The sequence below is a fragment of the Saccopteryx leptura genome, chromosome X (assembly GCF_036850995.1).
Source record: "Saccopteryx leptura isolate mSacLep1 chromosome X, mSacLep1_pri_phased_curated, whole genome shotgun sequence".
Taxonomy (NCBI): Eukaryota; Metazoa; Chordata; class Mammalia; order Chiroptera; family Emballonuridae; genus Saccopteryx; species Saccopteryx leptura.
The window spans coordinates 10,055,159-10,072,850 of NC_089516.1; the positions used below are offsets into that span (position 1 = coordinate 10,055,159).

General features: G+C 48.7%; 2 protein-coding genes across 3 annotated transcripts in view; both read left to right on the forward strand.

Annotated features, from left to right (window-relative positions):
- The window catches only part of LOC136385557 (sal-like protein 4), a 64,842-nt gene extending 60,131 nt beyond the window's left edge, over positions 1–4,711 (forward strand). The window contains exons 5-6 of the mRNA XM_066356585.1: positions 341–3,441; positions 3,732–4,711. Of these exons, the coding sequence (XP_066212682.1) occupies positions 400–3,441; positions 3,732–3,863 (3,174 nt within the window). The 5' untranslated portion in view covers positions 341–399 and the 3' untranslated portion in view covers positions 3,864–4,711. The remainder of the gene's footprint in view (positions 1–340; positions 3,442–3,731) is intronic.
- An 8,273-nt stretch (positions 4,712–12,984) lies between these two features.
- Positions 12,985–17,692, forward strand: part of REPS2 (RALBP1 associated Eps domain containing 2) — a 225,955-nt gene continuing 221,247 nt past the window's right edge. For both annotated transcript variants that reach the window (XM_066356509.1, XM_066356510.1), the window contains exon 1: positions 12,985–13,316. In XM_066356509.1, coding sequence (XP_066212606.1) covers positions 13,062–13,316 — 255 coding nt within the window. In that variant the 5' untranslated portion in view covers positions 12,985–13,061. The remainder of the gene's footprint in view (positions 13,317–17,692) is intronic.

Sequence of the window (17,692 nt, forward strand, 5' to 3'; positions counted from 1 at the left end):
AGAATTAAAGAAATGAGTGAAAATGTAAATAAAACATGAAGTTGAGATAAAATCATGTCATGGAAGTAGGTTTAAACAAGGAGATTTATTGGTAAAGGAAATCTTGAACAGACAATTTTCCATTGTATTTCTAGTAGTTTCCAAGTAATTCTAATTCCCCCTTTAATTTAAATCAATCATTTATTGAGCTCTACATGATTAAGATGTGCTCCTTTTTCTTAAAATGCTATTTGGAAGCATCCTTGACTATGGAAAAAGTTTTTTCATGTGAATCCCTTTGTTTCTATGGTCCTATATTTGAGAAGCAATTTTATTATTTAAAATTTCTCTCCAATTCCAGGAATTTGTGGTGGACTAGGCAAATAACAGTGGCTTGCCCAGTGCCCTGATATCCACACCATGTCGAGGCGCAAGCAGGCCAGACCCAAGCACCTGAACTTGGAGAAAGACCAGGGCGAGCAGCAGCCACAGCAGCTGGCCCCGGAGTCTGCAGACGCGGCCCTAGCAGGGCCGGCCGCGGGGGAGCAGGGGGCTCCAAGGAGCCCCCCAGGGACTGGTGATGGCATGAATCGGGACCAAGTGACAGCTAAGAGGCCTCGCCGGGAAGAGACTCACATCTGTGAGAGATGCTGTGGAGAATTCTTTAGCCTCCCTGCATTCTTAGAGCATAAGACAAATTGCACTACACATCAGCCTATCTTCATCATGAACAACAGCGAGGGGCCAGTGCCTTCAGAAGACTTCTTCAGGGCAATGCCGAGCCACCAGCCCCATGGTTCAAGCAGTAGTAACAGCCACAGGGAGGATGGTGGCAGTTCACCGGACATGAAAGAGCAGCCAGGAGTGGAGTCTCCTTTGTACTCAAAGACGAAGACCATCCTGCCACTCACACCACAGGACTTAAGCTATTTACCCAAAGTCAAAGTGACCAACACTAATGTCATTCTTCAAGCACTACCGGGCACCAAGGTGGCAGTGAATCAGCGAAGAGCCGATCCAATGCCTGCCCCGCTCCCCACCCCCGTGCCCAGTGCCAACAATATCCCATGGGTCCTGGAGCAGATCCAGGATCTACAGCAGCAGCAGCTCCAGCAGATCCAACTCACTGAGTACCTCCGAGCTCAGGTGAATATGTGGGCCAACCATGCGCTTCAGTCCGGTATGATGGGAGCCGACACCCTGAGGACCTTGGGCAACCATATGCCCCAGCAGGTTTCTGCAGCTCTGGCTTTGCTCGGTCAGAAAGCGGGAAGCCAAGGTCTGTCTCTGGACACCTTGAAACAAGCCAGGCTACCTCATGTAAACAACTCTTCCACTACCAGCACTGTGTCGTCAGGGTTGGGGTCCTTCACCCTGAAGCCGGATGGGTCAAAGGTCCTCCCGAACTGCCACCCTTATGCTTTGCTACCTCAATCTTCAGACTCTTTGCTCTTCCAGAGCCCCTTTCCCACTGTGGCGTTAGACCCGTCCCAGAAAGGGAAGCCATTCCCAGTGGATGTCAAACCCAAAGACGAGGCCGCCCGGTACAGGCACACGTGCAAATACTGTAGCAAGGTTTTTGGGACTGAGAGCTCCTTGCAGACCCACCTCCGTTCTCACACTGGACAGAGACCTTTCGTGTGCTCTATTTGTGGTCACCAGTTCACCACCGAGGGTGATCTCAGGGTACACTTTCATCAGCATCTCCAGGAGAAGGCAAACTCCCAGCCGTTTGCCAAGTTCCATGACAAGATGGCGGCAGGCATTGACGTTCCCTATTCACTCTCTGCACCTGTCCCCGTAGGTGAATCAAGTCTCTCTTTAGGCAGCCAACCTGTCCTGGTAACAGAGACCCCCAGTGTAGGGCTACCTCAGAATCTCTCTTGGGGGACTAACCCCAAAGATCTAATGGGTGGCCCACTGGCCAGTGCCCCGCAGCCTGGGCCTTCACTAGAATGTGAGGATGGAGCCATACCCTCTGGCATGGGGCCAAACCATAATTCCCTAAGGGTTGGTGGCTTCCAAGAGAGAGGTGCACTTGAGTCAGGGTCAGAGACTCTGAAGTTGCAGCAGCTGGTGGAGAATATAGACAAGACCACCACTGACGCCACTGAATGTCTCATTTGCCACCGTGTCTTAAGCTGTGAAAGCTCCCTCAAAATGCATTACCGCACCCATACCAGGCAGAGACCATTTCAGTGTACGATATGTGACAGAGTCTTCTCCACCAAAGACAACCTGGAGACACATTTCAGGTCTCACCAAGCCGACACATCCATGAAGACACAGCATTCGTGCCCCATCTGCCAGGAGAAGTTTACCAACGCAGTCATGTTGCAGCAACATATTCGGATGCACATGGATGGTCAGATTCCCACAACACCCCTGCTGCAGAATCCCTGTGACCCTACTGGTCCTGAGCTGATGATGGGTGGTGACAGTGGCAGCAGAAGTGCCATCCGTCATGATGATGTTGTCAAAAGCATTGATGTACACAAAGTTGGCTCCCAGGATGCTCCCAGCAGCTCCTTGAAGGTGCCTATGCATCTTCCCAGCATCCACTCGGCATCGCCCATGCCAGGGTACACCATGATGCCCCCCGTAAATATCCTGGGGAAAGTGGGTCCTCCGCCTGTGGCCCAGCAGTGGCAGAGCAGCAGAGAAGACAGTTCGGTGCAGAGTGGTGGCTTGACCAAAAACTTGCCATCCACAGTGGTGGGAAACCAGGAGTACCAGAACCGAGGGCCAGAGGTCCGGGAGAGCGCACCCTTTCAGGCCCTCTCCCCGGCCAGCAGCCAAGCAGACAGAATCCAGTACAAGTCTGCTGCTGGTGGCAAGATGGAGAGCGCAGAGAGCAGCCGCGCCGAGATGAGAGGTTGGGGCAGTCTGCCATCAGCATTTGTCCGAGCCCAGCCAAACCATGTCAAACTTGAAGTGCCTAGTGCATTTGGACCCCCTACCATGTTCCCAAGCATGACACCTTTGATAGTGGCCCAGCCAGGCCAACAGGGCAAGCCACCCGGCTGCACATGGTACGGGAAGAACTTCTCAGCCAGTGCTCTTCAGATCCCTGAGAGGACTTACACTGGGGAGAGACCTTTCATGAGTAATATATATGGGGGAAGTTTCACCACCAAAGGCAACTTGCCGGTCCACTATATGGTACCTGGGGCCAACCATAGCGCTGCGTATTGTGGGAATGCAATGGCCATTGAGAACCCCATGGCTTTGTTAGGACCAGATGGAAAGAGGCTCCCTGTGAGGTTTCCCCAGGAAATCACGGCCCCTTCAGTGAATGTGGACCCTGTTTTGTGGAACCAGTACACCACCATGCTCAATGGTCGTGTGCCCATGAGGACCAACCAGATCTCTGTGATCCAGCGTGTAGGCTTTCCTACCCTTCCGGGTTCCCTGGGGGCCAGCTCTGTCCTCAGTAACACCACTGTCTCACCTGACCAGGCGGTGGCACAGTGGATAGAGCACCAGTCTGGGATGCTGAGGACCCAGGTTCAGAATCCCAACGTTGCTGGCTTGAGCCCAAAGGTCACTGGCTCGAGCAAGGGGACATTGGCTCGTCTTGAGCCCCCGAGTCAAGGCATGCAGGAGAAGCAATCAATGGACAACTAAAGTGCCACCACTACAAGTTAATGCTTCTCATCTCTCTCCTTCCTGTCTGTGTTCTCTCTCTCTCTCACTCTCTCTATCTCTCTCTTTCTGGCTAAAAAAAAAAAAAATAACATCACCTGCTCAAGATAGATGGCTCTCAGTCAGGTATTAGTGCCGACGTGGAAAAACTAGGTGCTGCTGACGACATTCCCAAACACCAGTGTCCTCACTTCCTGGACACCTATTCAGAAGGGGAAGTGCAGAGTGACTGCTCTTGAACTGGACCATTTTGTTGTTTTGCTGTTGTTGTTTTTTTAGAACCCATCTCCTCCTGTTTTTTGTCTGATGTGCAAATGATATTTACAGTTGTGACCTCAGGCAAGTCCTACCATTGGGATGTTCCGCTGCTTTGCAAACAAATACACAAAGAAAAAACAGAAGAAAAGTTATACTAAAACAAATACAAACTGGGTTTTTTTGGTTAAATTTTGAAGCGGGTCTTGCAAAGTGGCTTTGTTACTTGTGACAAACTATATGCATAAAACCTTTGTAGAAGATAAGAGTAACTATTTCCAAAGACTGTCACCTGTTTCAAGTTGGAACTTACTGACCCACAATGGGAAAGACAATTGTTTAGCCTAATTGGAGAGTGTATGCTGTATACTTCTGTGGTGAATGGACAAGCTTTGTCGTCTTTAGGGACCTGCTTTGTATGCCCCCAGTTCTGCACCCACCTTTTTTTTTTCTTTTTTGAATGTACTTTTTTTTTTTTTAAATTAAGGTTGTAGAATTACATAATTTCTTCAACTTTGGAACCATAAGTAGATTGCCTTCAAATGGACTGATTTTAGTCCTTAGGGAGTCAATGTGTGTGTTGCTGCTTATTGAAATACAGTTCAGTGGGAGCCCTGAGATGCCAATGGATTCCCTGTGCTTTCCAGATGCTGTCTTCTTCCTAAACATCGTAACAGGTTGGCACCTGAACAGGTAACCTTAGGTGACTTAATTTAGTTCACGAGTACTCACTCTATTGAAGAAACGGGTTTTTCATTCTTGAAGAAACTCACAGAAGAGCATGTTTCTCTCTTTCTTTTAAGAAAGAGGAGGGGAGATAGACTTCCACACGTGCCCCAACCAGAATCCACCTGGCAATCCCTCTCTGGGGCCGAAGCTCAAATCAACAGAGCTCTTTTTAGTGCCTGAGGTGGACACTCAAACCAGCAAACCAGGGGTCAACACTCAAACCAATGAACCATTGGCTGCGGGAGGGAAAAAGGGAGAGTAGGGGGAGGGGGGAGGGAAACAGATGGTCGTTTCTTCTGTGTGCCCTGAACAGGAATCAAACCCAGGATGTCCATATGTCAGGTCGATGCTCTATCCACGGAGCCAACAGGCCAAGGCCGGTGTGTTTCTTATTATAGATTCACATACTAACTTTAATAAAATTTTTGATGTAATTTATACCAAGTACACCATTTACAAAAATTAGAGAATATTTTATCACTTCATATTCATTTTGAAATATCTTCTTATTTTTGTGAGCAATGTAATTATGAAGATTTCTCTCCCTCACCCCCCCCCCCCTCAAATTGCATGAAGGCTATGAAGTTTGGACAGGCAAGTCCTTGGTATGAACACTTTCATTTATCTACCTCATTTATTTTTTTTTTATTTTTATAACCTTAGCCTCTATTTTCCTATTTTATGAGTGCCGAAGTGTTCCTAGTCCATGTCTTAAACCTAAGAGTTGATGTATTGTGGGAGCAGCTGGGTGTTGATGTTCAAGATGTTTTTGGGATTATTAATTTTTTTGTATATATAATATTAAGCAAATGACCAAACAGTACACTAACAGTTTAATGAGGAAGAAGAAGGAAAGACCCTAATTTCCCCCTCAATGTGGAAATGTAGATCAAGACTGTTCTCAAAAGTTGGTCTCTGAGTTCTTGCACCTGACTTTAGTTAGGATCCAAATATATATGTATATTTTGCCAAGTTGTGCCTTTCCTTCTGGAATTGTAAGTGAACACAAAATAGTACCTGTTTACACTGTGAAGTAGCTATTGTCATAGAGGACATACTAGAGGCTTTCTCACTGTGAAGCTAATAAGAGAAAACCCTGTAGTTTTACCTGCTGATGCTGATGTTGGAGAATACATTTGGGATATCCCTTGCCCAAATAAAAAATAATATCTCCAGAGAAAACTTATGCACCTGGAAGGGAAGTGCTATGTGCCTGAGAGTTACAGTTCATAGAACATATTGCTGTGGACGGAAATCAGTTAACTGGAATTGTGACTTACTTACGCACCTGCATTCTCTCGGATTGCCATACCTCCAGAGAAATGATTTCTGGCCTTACAAGACCGAGACTCAGATCCCAGATGACCCAGTAGCCACATCAACTTGGTCAAAGCAGAAAAGGGTAGGAAACAAAAAGGAAGAAGAAGGCCACAATCCGTATTAACCATAAAAGAATCCTGTTTGCAGTGCTGGAAGAGCAGTCTTTGTTTATTAAGTGTAATACTGCATATACTCTACTGAGATGACATATATTTACAGATCAGCTTTCATTGCTAATGCTTTTTCTGTGAGATGTGAACCCTATTAGTCTCTGATACAAAGGCCCGGCTCAGGCTGGGTTCTCTGGGAGCAGAAACTGAAATGGATGTGTGTGGAAGTGCTGTGTTGGGGGTGAGGTCTCAGGCAAAGGGGAGTGAAGGAAGCCTCGTGGGACTGGAGGAGCTAAGGAAGGAGGTGGGCTCAGGAGGGGATTTGCCTTGGCCTGATTCCTCAGGGCTCTCTGGAGCATGAGTTGTACCACAAAGTTGGTCTCACCTTGAGGCAAGGGGCTGGCTTTTTGTATTTCCTGTCATCCAGCCATTGGTTGGGCTGGGTAGTGTGGGGTGTGAAGGGGTGACCTCCCCAAAGCGGCTCCAGGTTGGTTCCAGGGGAAGTCTTTAAGGAAAGAAGCAGCTGTGAGCCATTACCAGACAACACCCACTGATGGCTGAGTTACCTGGTGAGAGGAATCTTGGCAGTGAGCTAACAGTGTCTACAATAGGCCTGACTTTTTTACATGGTAATTATGTCAGGAACTGGCTGATGTTCTCCAAACCCATTTCTTCTTCCTACATATACAGCTTGACTACATTTCCCAGTCTCCTTTGTAGTTTGGTACAACCACATGCCTTGGCTCTAACCGGTAGAAAGCAAGGAAAGGCAGTATGTGCTACCTCTAGCCCTGGCCTCCCTCTGAAAGCAGTCTTCCATGCATTATTCTTTCCAGCCCTTCTGAGCTCCCTTGTTATTTTTATAGGTGTCAGGTGCACAGCATCTAGTGGAGGACTTTGAGGTCGCAGGGGATGGAGGAACTCCTAGATAGTGTCTCTGGATGACACCTCGCTCCATACTGCCCCTTGTTGGGCTGTGACATGAGCAAGAAACAAACCATTATTACTTGTTTCAGTAGTTAGCCTATCCTGACTCATTTAGTGAACCCCACGTTTTTTTTACCAGAAATATAACTTCTGAAAAAATTTTGATTTTCAGAATTTTATCAATTTAATCAATAATTCTTGCTCAAATTTGTGATGACTAAAGTGCTGAATAACTAAAGAATTTTCTCTTACCCCTTAAAATGGAAAAACAAGCTCTGAAGTATGTTTGAGTATTATGGGTCATTTTAAAAAGCACCATGAAAGGATATGGCTAGGATAATTATTACCCAAAATCCTGCTCAGGGAAACAAAGCAGGAAGCTGCCTTCTCAAGGTTGGACAACTTGCTATTGTTAATGAGTAGTGAGAACTGTTGGCTCCAGTTTGTCTGACATAACTTGGACTTTCCCAGTGCACAGAAAGCTCTTACCGTTTCTGCTCAGCCATTCCCGGGGCTACCAAAGCCTTCTTTCCACGGAGAAGGTGAACAGTCTGATAACTTACAAAAGAGGCCAGCGGGGCTGCTGAGAACAAACTGTTCCTTGAGAACAGTGACCGCAATTTGCCAAGCTTTTGCTTCTGAGGATGGAGTTGGTATAGAAAGGATGAAGGCACATTCTCTCTCTCTCTCTCTCTCTCTCTCTCTCTCTCTCTCTCTCTCTTCCTCTCTCCCTCTTTTCTCCCTCCTCCTTTCCCTCCCTCCCTCCCTCCTCTCCCTTCCTCCTCTCCCTCCTCTCCCTTCCTCCTCTCTCCCTCCCTTCTTTTCCTTCTCTCTCTCTCTCTCTCTCTTCCTCTCTCCCTCTTTTCTCCCTCCTCCTTTCCCTCCCTCCCTCCCTCCTCTCCCTTCCTCCTCTCCCTCCTCTCCCTTCCTCCTCTCTCCCTCCCTTCTTTTCCTTCTCTCTCTCTCTCTCTTCCTCTCTCCCTCTTTTCTCCCTCCTCCTTTCCCTCCCTCCCTCCCTCCTCTCCCTTCCTCCTCTCCCTCCTCTCTCCCTCTTCTCCCTCCCTCCTCTCTCCCTCCCTTCTTTTCCTTCTCTCTCTCTCCCTCCCTCCTTCTCTCTCTCTCTCTCTCTCTCTCTCTCTCTCTCTCTCTGTCACACACACACACACACACACACACACACACACACACACACACACACGACACGGATGGATACAGGGCATAATTTGACCAATGTTCAAAACTAGTTTTATGGGAGACAGTAACTTGTAAGGTTCCTTCGTTAGTAGTGGTTTGTAGGGCATATGGAGGTGCAAGTACTCCAATCCTTCTCTTTTCTGGGAGTGTAGAACAAATTGGCTGAGGTCCATGTGGCCATCAGCTTCATTGTTGCTGGAGTTGCACTGGACATTCCGATTGGGTTTGTGGTCATAGTCAGGCTTCTTACTCTTGCTACCCCATTCCTTCCCCACCTCAGAGAGCATCTACAGCACAGGCCCTTACCTAGGAAGCTGAAAGGAAACTGATGTCTTACACCCACCAAATCTTGCGAGTGGGAGTAGAGGGGCCCAAGCTAGGTGTCCTTTGCACGTGAAGGCAGTGATAGAGTGGAGTCCTCTCTGAAGGCAGTAGGACTCGGGCGATGGCAGTAGGGACAGAGGGAGGGAGGGGGCGGAGAGAGACACGAGTGAGAGAGGAACAGAGAGAGATGGAGGGAGACAGACAGGGACAGAGACACTGTTGGAACCAGGAATGCTCAATCTCTCCTTTCCATCACTTCTTCCTTGGAGAAGAGGAGTGAGAGGAGCTGGGAAGCAGTAACGTTACTTCATCAATATTCCTTCCTGGGGGTGGAGAAGAAACTTTCTCACGGAAAGATGTGGCCGGGGCAGTAGACTTCCCTCTCCCACTGTTAAAGATCTACCTTTCTTCACTTCCAGCAAAAAAAAAGTTAAAATTAGCAGAACAAGTGATTATTGAATGTTTACACTAGTCCCCCTGTTCTGTGGGGCTATGTTCCAGGCCCCCCAGTGGGTGCCTGGAACTGCAGATAGTACTGAACTCTACCTATATATACTGTGTGTTCCCCTATGCATTTATACCTGTGATAAAGTGCCGGGGTCGGCTCCCGACAATAAAGCTTCAGTTATAAGTTGGGCACAGTAAAAGGGTAACAAAAATAACTCGTAAGAGAACAGGACAGTTATACCCATATAAGTTATGTGAATGTGGTCTTCCTCAGAATACCTTACCGTACTTTATTCACCCTTGTTGTGATAATGTGTTTGAAGGGAAGTGAGGAGAGTGACGTCAGCACTGCGCCACAGCGTTAGGCCACTAAAAGGGTGATTGGAACCCAAGCACTGCGATGGTGCAGTCCTCTGCTAACTCAGAGAGCTGCTGAGTGAGGGAGGTGGCGCGGCGAGGAGTGGAGCTGGTGTGGAGACACTGGACCAAGGCAAATGCACCTCCTAGCAGCATGGCGCAAGATTTCGTCATGGTAGTCAAAATGACACACAGTTTAAAATGTATGAGTTGTTTGTTTCTGGAGTTTTCCAATTAATATTTTTGGACCACGGTTGACAGGGTAACTGAACCCATGGAAAGGGAAACTGTGGGTAAGGGGGCTACTGTACAATGGTCAGTCCTTTCATAAGTACTTTTTCATGTTCAGCAGTCTCGGAAATAAAATCTAAAGTAGCTCAGTAGCATTCATGAAAATTCTGAAGTTCAGAGAAGCCAAATAGAATAGTGCCCCTATTTTTATTGTCAGTGCTCCATAGTGCCCCTCGCAGGTGACCCAAAGATCGGCTTTAGGTATCAGACACTATTAGGTCTTCATCGTTTAGAACAAGAGTCAGCAAATATTTTTCCATAAAGGGCCAGAGTAAGTATTTTAGGCAGTGATCCAACTCCGCCATAGTAATATATAAACAACCACAGACAACACATAAACGAATGGACATGACTGTTACAATACAACTTTGCTTATGGATACTGAAATGTAAGTTTTATATAATTTTAATGTGTCCTGCAGCACTATTTTTTTTTCAACCATTTAAAAAAATGTAAAACCCATTCTTAGCTTGTGAGCCATACAAAACCAGGCAACTGGCCCTCGTTTCCCAACCTCCGCTTTAGACAACTCTTCCCTATAGGTAACTAGTACCTTGTTCTGAGTTTGTGGTACTCTTCATGCGGGGCACTGATGCTGGATTCAAATGAAAAAACATAACTTAAAGACTGTCTCTTGGCTATTCCTGAATATGTAATCTCTCATTCTGGCTTTTCTGACCACAGTGGAGCCGAAACAAGTGTTATAAGTTTAGAACTGTAAGAGTATAAATAAATTTTAAAATGTTCTTGTTTATTGTCAGCCTTAACAGATATAAATGTTTATAGCTTTTATATTTTTATCCTGTGTTTATTTTGAAGTTTGTAACTATTTTTTTGTATTAAAAAAGTTGTTGTAGAAGTAAAGAACAGTACTTGTCATTCCTTAGATATTAAAACATTTTTAAAATGCCGTTTTCCCTCCTGTGTTCTGTTTAAACATCACTGCTGTTGGGTCGCTCTGGGTGTGCCTCTCGTCCACCCATCCATTACTGAGCAGCTTCCTTTCTGACATCCCAGAACCCGCCAGGGGCTGCCCCTCCCCCCTGCCCCAGCCCCTGCTGTCCCTCACCCACCACTTCCTCGGCAAGTCTCTGGGGTTCCTCCCGGTCCCATGACCCTACCTCTCCTGTTCCTTTATCTCGCCAGTCCTGCCTGGTCGTCAACATCCATCTTGGGACCCTTTGTCAAACTTTCCTGGCTGAGCCCCAGGTTATGGATTTTTTCTCATCTCTAAACTCCCACACAATTTAGCACTTAATTATATATTGTCTTTTGTTGTTTGTTCTTATTTTTGTGTTTTGTTATTTCCAGTGAGGCTGCAGACTCCTTGAAAGCAACACACCTTGTATTTTTTTAATGCGTCACAGTGCTCCTGGGTGACACAGTACTCCCTGTTCTTCCAGTAACTGTTGATTTGATGGATTGATAGGCACAGATGTAGGAATTTCTACTCATCTCAAGCAGTATCTGGTGCTTAAGAAATAGCTGTCAAACTTACTAAACTGAGTTAAGTAATGCAGATCAGCTCTGAATCTAGTATTCAGTTGGGCAAATCACACCATCTCTGCATCCATTTTCTCATGTGCAAAATTGAGATGAAAATGTTTTCCCAGCCTATCTCACAGGGTTACTGTGAGGCTTAAAGGAGGTAGTGCAGCTTTGAACTGCACCGATGTTAGGGATTATACCTCACATTTCTTTTCACAGAAGTTGCAAGGGAAAAGTAGGGCTTGTCATTTATCACTAAGAGTGGGTCCCCCCCCCCTTTAAATTTAGTTTTATTTCTTGGTTTAAGCCAGAGAGGAAGGGCAGGAGAGAAACAGCAGCATCGGTCTGTTCCTGTATGTGCCCTGACCGGGGATTGAACTGGCAACCTGTGTCCTGTGTGCTTCTGGTCAACACTCTTAACACACCGAGCTATCCAGCCTGGGCTGGGTCCCTGTGTTTTAATTTTATTTATTTATTACCTCTGTTAGAACGGTGGGCCGTTCTCAGGGAAGCCTGAGTACAACTGGGAAGGTTGGGAGAGAATAAACATGATCTCTTGGCTTCCAGTTTTCCTGAGAAGGTACTCAAGTTATGGAAAATACAATGGTGATGAGATTTTGAAATGAAAATCTCATTGATTTGAAATGAGATTTGAAATGAAACCCCCCAGCTAAGTTAGTCTTTGCTGCTCCTAACTTAACTATCCTTCCTGTGTTCTTGTCCCAAGCCTTCTACTGCCTTAATTTTCTTCTGGCAGGTCTGAAGCAAAACGTCATAAGGGAAACTCAGTGAAGAGGTAAGAAGTTCCTGCTTTTGGAGTCTATCCTCTCCTCTATTTCATTTCTTTAGATTCCGAAAGGGACATATTACTTTGGCCCTCATTAATGAATTGACAGTTTTTCTTTTTTCTTCTTATGTATCTACCCCCCCCCCCTTCTTAACCATCTGCTGGTTTTTTTTCTCTTTTCCTGTCCTTGGTCCCTTATTTTAGTTGACCAAAATACCTAAGTATATATTATCAGTGCTGTTTTTCGAGATGTTTTCTGTTTTTAATTAAAATAAAACTATTTGGGGTGAAAGTACTATATATCTTTACTAAATCAATTTTTAAAACTTTTTTTTTTTTATTAGTGTATAACCCTGGACTAATTTTTTTCTTTGGGTTAGTGTTTCCTGGCGAGGCTTAATGCATGCACATGTACGATTCTTCCCAGCGCCTTCTTTACTCCCTATTATTCTAGCAGTTAACGCTAATCGACGTTATTCCTTTTTAAGGCTCAACTCCAGGTGTGAGCCATCCTTCAGAAAGTGGCCTAACAGTCACCACCCTGAACGCTATGGGAAACCACTGGGACCCCATTCCTATGAAGATCTCTATCCCTTAGGTTTTTAGGAGTTAAGTAGTACTGCAGTGGAAAAGGGAAGCATTTCCCAGGCGTGGAAGGGCAAGACGTCCGGTGGGCAAAACACCTGCTCCAGCATCCTAGGGAGAAAACACCCCAGTCTTCCCCGCCCCCTTGAAAAGCGCCATTCTCCAGGTGGGTCTCCCTCCCAGCCAGAGCGGAGGGCCAAAGAAGAATCCTCGCGTGAAGGGTGGGCGCGGAACGGCACTGGCCCCCGCCCTCTCCGGGCGGGCAGCGGGGGGAGCAGCTGAGCCCGCTAGGGGCGCGAGGTGAGCACAGTTACCAGGTGAGGTTTGGGCGGGGTGGGGCGGGCAGGGGCGGGGCGGGGGCGGGGCCGGGGCGCAACCCTGAGCTTCGATTGGTGCGCGTCGCGCCTGTCTCCATGTGCCGTGCCGCTAAGGCACAACATTCAAGTCCAGGGGCGGGGCCGGCGGGAGTGGGGAGGAGGCCCCCGCGCGGCAGCTGCGGGGCGTGGGGGCGGTGGGGGCGGTGGCGGCGGCTGCGGAGGCCGAGGCTGTGGCGGCGGAGGCTGCGGTGAGGGAGGTGCGCCCCGGCCGAGAACGGTGCTCTACCTTGCCCCCTTCCAGGCCCCATGGAGGCGGCGGGTGCGGGTGCGGGTGCGGGTGCGGGTGCGGGCTGCGGCTCCGGGCCGCCGCTGCTGCTGAGCGAGGGCGAGCAGCAGTGCTACTCCGAGCTCTTCGCGCGCTGCGCCGGCGCTGCGGGCGGGGGCCCCGCGGCCGGGCCCCCTGAGGCCGCCAGGGCCGCCCCCGGCGCAGCCACCGCCGCCGCGGGCCCAGTGGCCGACCTGTTTCGGGCGTCGCAGCTGCCCGCTGAGACACTGCACCAGGTAGGTCCTCGCGCCCCAGCGGGCGCGGCGGTTGTTTCTGCGGGGCCACGGGCGGGGCGGGACGACAGAGCTGTCCGCAGGGACCCGGAGACCTCGGCCGGCTCGCAGCGAAGGGGCTTCGCAGCCGGGAATGGCGGCGACGCCCTTGTCCCCCGGGGGACACCGGCCTCCTCGGCGGCTCAGCGGTGCTGGGTGCGCTCTCCATCTTCCTCCCCTGACGCGGACTGGTACTCCCTTCCCTCTTCAGGCCATTTCTGGGGCTCTGTAGCCGCCAGCACCCAAAGTTTGCCTTCTGGAAGTGGCGTTAGTTTGGGCTGGTGTCTGATTTAACCTCTGCTCGCTGCGCCTGCCCTTCCTTCTCCCGGGTGAGTGGGAAGAGGTGGGCGCTTGGGGTGCCTTGCTGGGATTTGAACTTGAAGGGTGTGTGGTCTGTGTCTATAGGGCCGAGGGCCCAGGACTAAATGTTGTTCGCTCTGTATGCATATCCACTGTGTAAATTGCCCACTAACGGAAGGCTGTATTGACAAGTTGCAGAGTGGGGACACCAGGGCTGCAAGAGGACATCTGGCAGGGCAGAGCCAAGCTTCCTATTTAGGGCTAGAGATTGACCCCAGAGGTCCACCGTGGGGGACAGCTGTATGACCCATATTATTATTATTATTATTATTATTATTTGCACTTGAAAATAGAATTGGAAAGTAACGGGTGTCAGAGCTCTCTCTCCTTTTGGCTGTTCCAAACCTGGAAAAGGAGGAGAGGGTGATCCACAGCAGATGCTGTTTTTGTTTTGTGCTTTTCTTGGAGCTTAGAGAAAGAATACTTGATAAGCACTTTGTCTTTTGATGTTACCAGCACTAAATGCTGATGAGATTCTTAATATCAGGCCCAAAACATGAAATGAAGCTTTTCGTAAAAGCAATAGCCAGTATGAAAGTTAACATCAATTGAATATTTAGAATGGGGGTGGTACTTTAAAATCTGGTTCCAAAGGCACACTGAGTGTTTCATGTTTCACTTGCAATATCATTGTGTGTAGGTATTTTTTTATACTGCTGGAACATGCATATGCCTGTCTGTGAACATTACTTTAGCCACTCTGTAATGTTTCACCTTTTAGAATTCAAGATTTCTGCAAATATAATTAGTATTCATGGAATTTAGCACGGCTGATTGTCCCTTAAGCTATCGTTTATATGTAGACAGTTCTGCCATTGCTGTGGAGCAGTTGAGCTGGACCAGGTAAAGAAAAAGTCTCTGTTAAAACACAAAACAGGGCCTGACCTGCGGTGGCACAGTGGATAAAGCGTCGACCTGGAATGCTGAGGTCCCGGTTCGAAACCCTGCACTTCCCTGGTCAAGGCACATATGGGAGTTGATGCTTCCTGCTCCTCCCCCCTTTCTCTCTCTCTCTCTCTCTCTCTCTCTCTCTCTCCCCTCTCTCCCCCCCTAAAATGAATAAATAAAAAGAAAAAAACAAAAACAAAACAAAAAACAAACCCCGCCCACAAAACAGGGTTATTACACCAGGCCCTAATGTTCCCAAGCATAATAAATTTATTAAATGCTGTCATTCTCAACTGAAAGAGGAATAAGTGACTGAGACCACACAGCAAGTGACAGCTGTGCACCTATTAAGGCTTATTTTGTTGTCAGCAACACATTGGGATAAGAGAGAATATGTATATTAAATCCTTAGGAGTTGGGGAGGAGGCTTTTCTGTGGTTGAGAACCCATGTTCCCTTGAAGTATAGGTAATTTAAAAAGAACCCAAGGCATAGTGCCTTTGCATGAATGAGGTTCTATTCTTGATGTTTGGTGGGAACCTGCTTACAAAAAGACTGGTTAAAGGGGACCTCCCTAGAATATTACTTGTAATAAACCTCGGAGCTTGAAGCTCCCCGTTTCAGCCCAGCAAAACAGATACATCCTTCCCCATTAACCTAACATAATTACAGTAGTCCAGTATTCTTCTTTGTTTTATTTTTTATTCTTTTCAATTTTTTTATTCAGTGAGAAGAGGGGAGGCAGAGAGACAGATTCATGCATGTGCCCCGACCAGGATCCACCCAGCAAGCTCACTAGGGGACGTCTACCCATCTGCGGCATTGCTCCGTTGCTCAGCACCCTAACTTTTCTTAGCACCTGAGGCGGAGGCCATGGTGCCACCTCAGCCTCTGAGGCCAGCTCGCTCCAGTCGAGCTATGGCTGCAGGAGGGAACGAGAGAGAGAAAAAGAGAGAGAGAGAGAAGCAAGAGGGGGAGGGGATGGAGAAGTAGATGGGCGCTTCTCCTGTGTGCCCTGACTGGGAATCAAACCCGGGGCATCCACACGCTGGGCCAACACTCTAGCACTGAGCTAACTGGCCAGGACCCCAATATTCTTCTTACAGGTGAAAATTAGTAGCAAAGGCATCCTAGACAGGGAAATATGACCAGAAGAGAGTCCAACAAAGCAAGCAGCCTAGCAGCCACTTAATTATTAGCAGCCATTTTGGAGGTGGGTGGTATGGTATGTCTGAGTGTGTATATGTGTGTGTGTGTGCATGCATGTGCTTCATACACCTTGATTTGCACTACTCTATGAGTGTATTAGCCATTCTTTAAAACAAATGTAGTCGTTACTAGTCTTTCCTTGTTTAAAAGGAACCTGTAAGTTCAGGATTAAGTGGCATAACAGGTATAACAGCTCAAATCATGGGGACACTAACCAGCTCTGGTAGTTTTTATGGTAGCAACCAGATGGTATTCTTAATAAACATATAATTAAGATTACCAAAATGTTTCAGGAATGGTGAAAATCTTACCTGGATTAAATGTTCTATAAAAATACTTAATTTTGTCTCCTCCTTGGAGTAAAAATAAACCACTACACCTATTACTTTGGTATGGAAGTGAATTGTCCTAGGGATTTTTTTCAGTTGAACTATATATGATTGCCCTGGCCGCTTTGCTCAGTGGATAGAGCATCCGCCCAGTGTATGGACCTCCCAGGTTCAATTCCCCATCAGGGAAACAACTATTTGCTTCTTTCCCCCTCCCTCTCCCCATCGTTCTCTCCCTCCTCCCCTTCCCTCTCCCCTTCCCCTCCTCCTTCTCCCCTTCCCTCTACCCCTCCTTCTCCCCCTCCTCCCCTCCCTCTCCCCCTCCCTCTCCCCCTCCTTCTCCCCCTCCTCCCCTCCTTCTCCCCCTCCCTCTCCCCTTCCCCTCCTCCTTTTCCCCTTCCCTCTGCCCCTCCTCCCCCTCCTTCTCCCCTTCCCTCTCCCCCTCCTTCTCCCCTTCCCTCTCCCCCTCCTTCTCCCCTTCCCTCTGCCCCTCCTTCCCCTCCCTCTCCCCCTCCTTCTCCCTCTCCCTCTTCCCATCCTTCTCCCCTTCCCTCTCCCCTCCCTCTCCCCCTCCTCTTCCCTTCCCTCTCCCCTCCTCCTTCTCCCCATCCCTCTCCCGATCCCTCTCCCCTCCCTCTCCCCTCCCTCTCCCCCTCCTCTTCCCCCTCCCTCTCCCCTCCTTCTTCTCCCCATCCCTCTCCCCATCCCTCTCCCCTCCCTCTCCCCTCCCTCTCCCTTCCTCTTCCCCTCCCTCTCCCCTCCCTCTCCCCTCCCTCTCCCCCTCCCTCTCCCCTCCCTCTCCCCTCCCTCTCCCCCTCCCTCTCCCTTCCTCTTCCCCTCCCTCTCCCCTCCCTCTCCCCTCCCTCTCCCCCTCCCTCTCCCTTCCTCTTCCCCTCCCTCTCCCCTCCCTCTCCCCCTCCCTCTCCCTTCCTCTTCCCCTCCCTCTCCCCTCCCTCTCCCCCTCCCTCTCCCCTCCCTCTCCCCCTCCCTCTCCCTTCCTCTTCCCCTCCCTCTCCCCTCCCTCTCTCCCTCCCTCTCCCTTCCTCTTCCCCTCCTTCTCCCCCTCCCTCTCCCCATCTTTCTCACCTCCCTTCCCCTCCCTCTACCAGTCCCTCTCCCCCTCCCTCTCCCCTTCTCTCCCCCTCCCTCTCCCCTTCTCTCCTCCTCCCTCTCCCTTTCTCTCCCTCTTCCCCTTCTGCAGCCAGTAGCTCAATTGGTTCATTGGTTTGAGAGTCAGCCCTCGGCTCTGAGGATAGCTTGGTTGGTCTGAGCATCAGACCTAGGTGGGGTTGCCAGGTAAATACTGACCAGGACACATGCAGAAGTCTGTCTCACTATCTCTCCTCACTTACAAAAAAAAAAAAAAAAAAAAAAAAAGAGGCCCTGGCCGGTTGACTCAGTGGTAGATCGTTTGCCCAGCGTGTGGATGTCCTGGGTTTGATTCCCGGTCAGGGCACACAGAAGAAGCAACCATCTGCTTCTCCACTCCTCCCCTTCCTCTTTCTTTTTCTTTCTCTTCCCCTCCTGCATCCATGGCTTGATTGGTTCAAGCGCA